The sequence below is a fragment of the Buceros rhinoceros genome, unplaced genomic scaffold, assembly GCF_000710305.1.
Source record: "Buceros rhinoceros silvestris isolate BGI_N320 unplaced genomic scaffold, ASM71030v1 scaffold24736, whole genome shotgun sequence".
Taxonomy (NCBI): domain Eukaryota; kingdom Metazoa; phylum Chordata; class Aves; order Bucerotiformes; family Bucerotidae; genus Buceros; species Buceros rhinoceros.
In genome coordinates, this window is record NW_010417275.1 from 8,194 (window position 1) to 8,568 (window position 375).

General features: G+C 62.4%; 1 protein-coding gene across 1 annotated transcript in view; it reads right to left on the minus strand.

Annotated features, from left to right (window-relative positions):
• Positions 1-375, minus strand: part of HOXB1 (homeobox B1) — a gene marked incomplete at its 5' end in the record, with an annotated part of 1,622 nt that overhangs the window by 298 nt on the left and 949 nt on the right. The window contains one exon of the mRNA XM_010138158.1: positions 2-176. Within this exon, the coding sequence (XP_010136460.1) occupies positions 2-176 (175 nt within the window). The remainder of the gene's footprint in view (position 1; positions 177-375) is intronic.

Below are 375 nucleotides of genomic sequence, written 5' to 3' on the forward strand. Positions count from 1 at the left end.
CCAGATCTTGACCTGGGTTTCGTTGAGCTCCAGGGTAGCGGCAATCTCCACCCTCCGGGCCCGGGTGAGGTACTTGTTAAAGTGAAACTCCTTCTCCAGCTCCGTCAGCTGCTTGGTGGTGAAGTTGGTGCGGATGGTGTTGGGCTGGCCCAGCAGTCCGTACTCCGACACTTTAGCTGTTAACGAGCAAACACCAACAGGGCAGGAGCAGCCGGAACAATTCCCTCGCTAGGACGGGGAGGGCTGTGGGTGCCGACTCTCCCCCCGCCTCCCCCCTCCTCTGCTGGGCATTTGGTCCCTCCACCGCCCGGAGCTTTGTGCTCCCTCCCGCACCTTCAGCCATCCTCGGCTTCCCGGCCCAGGGGAACAACCTGG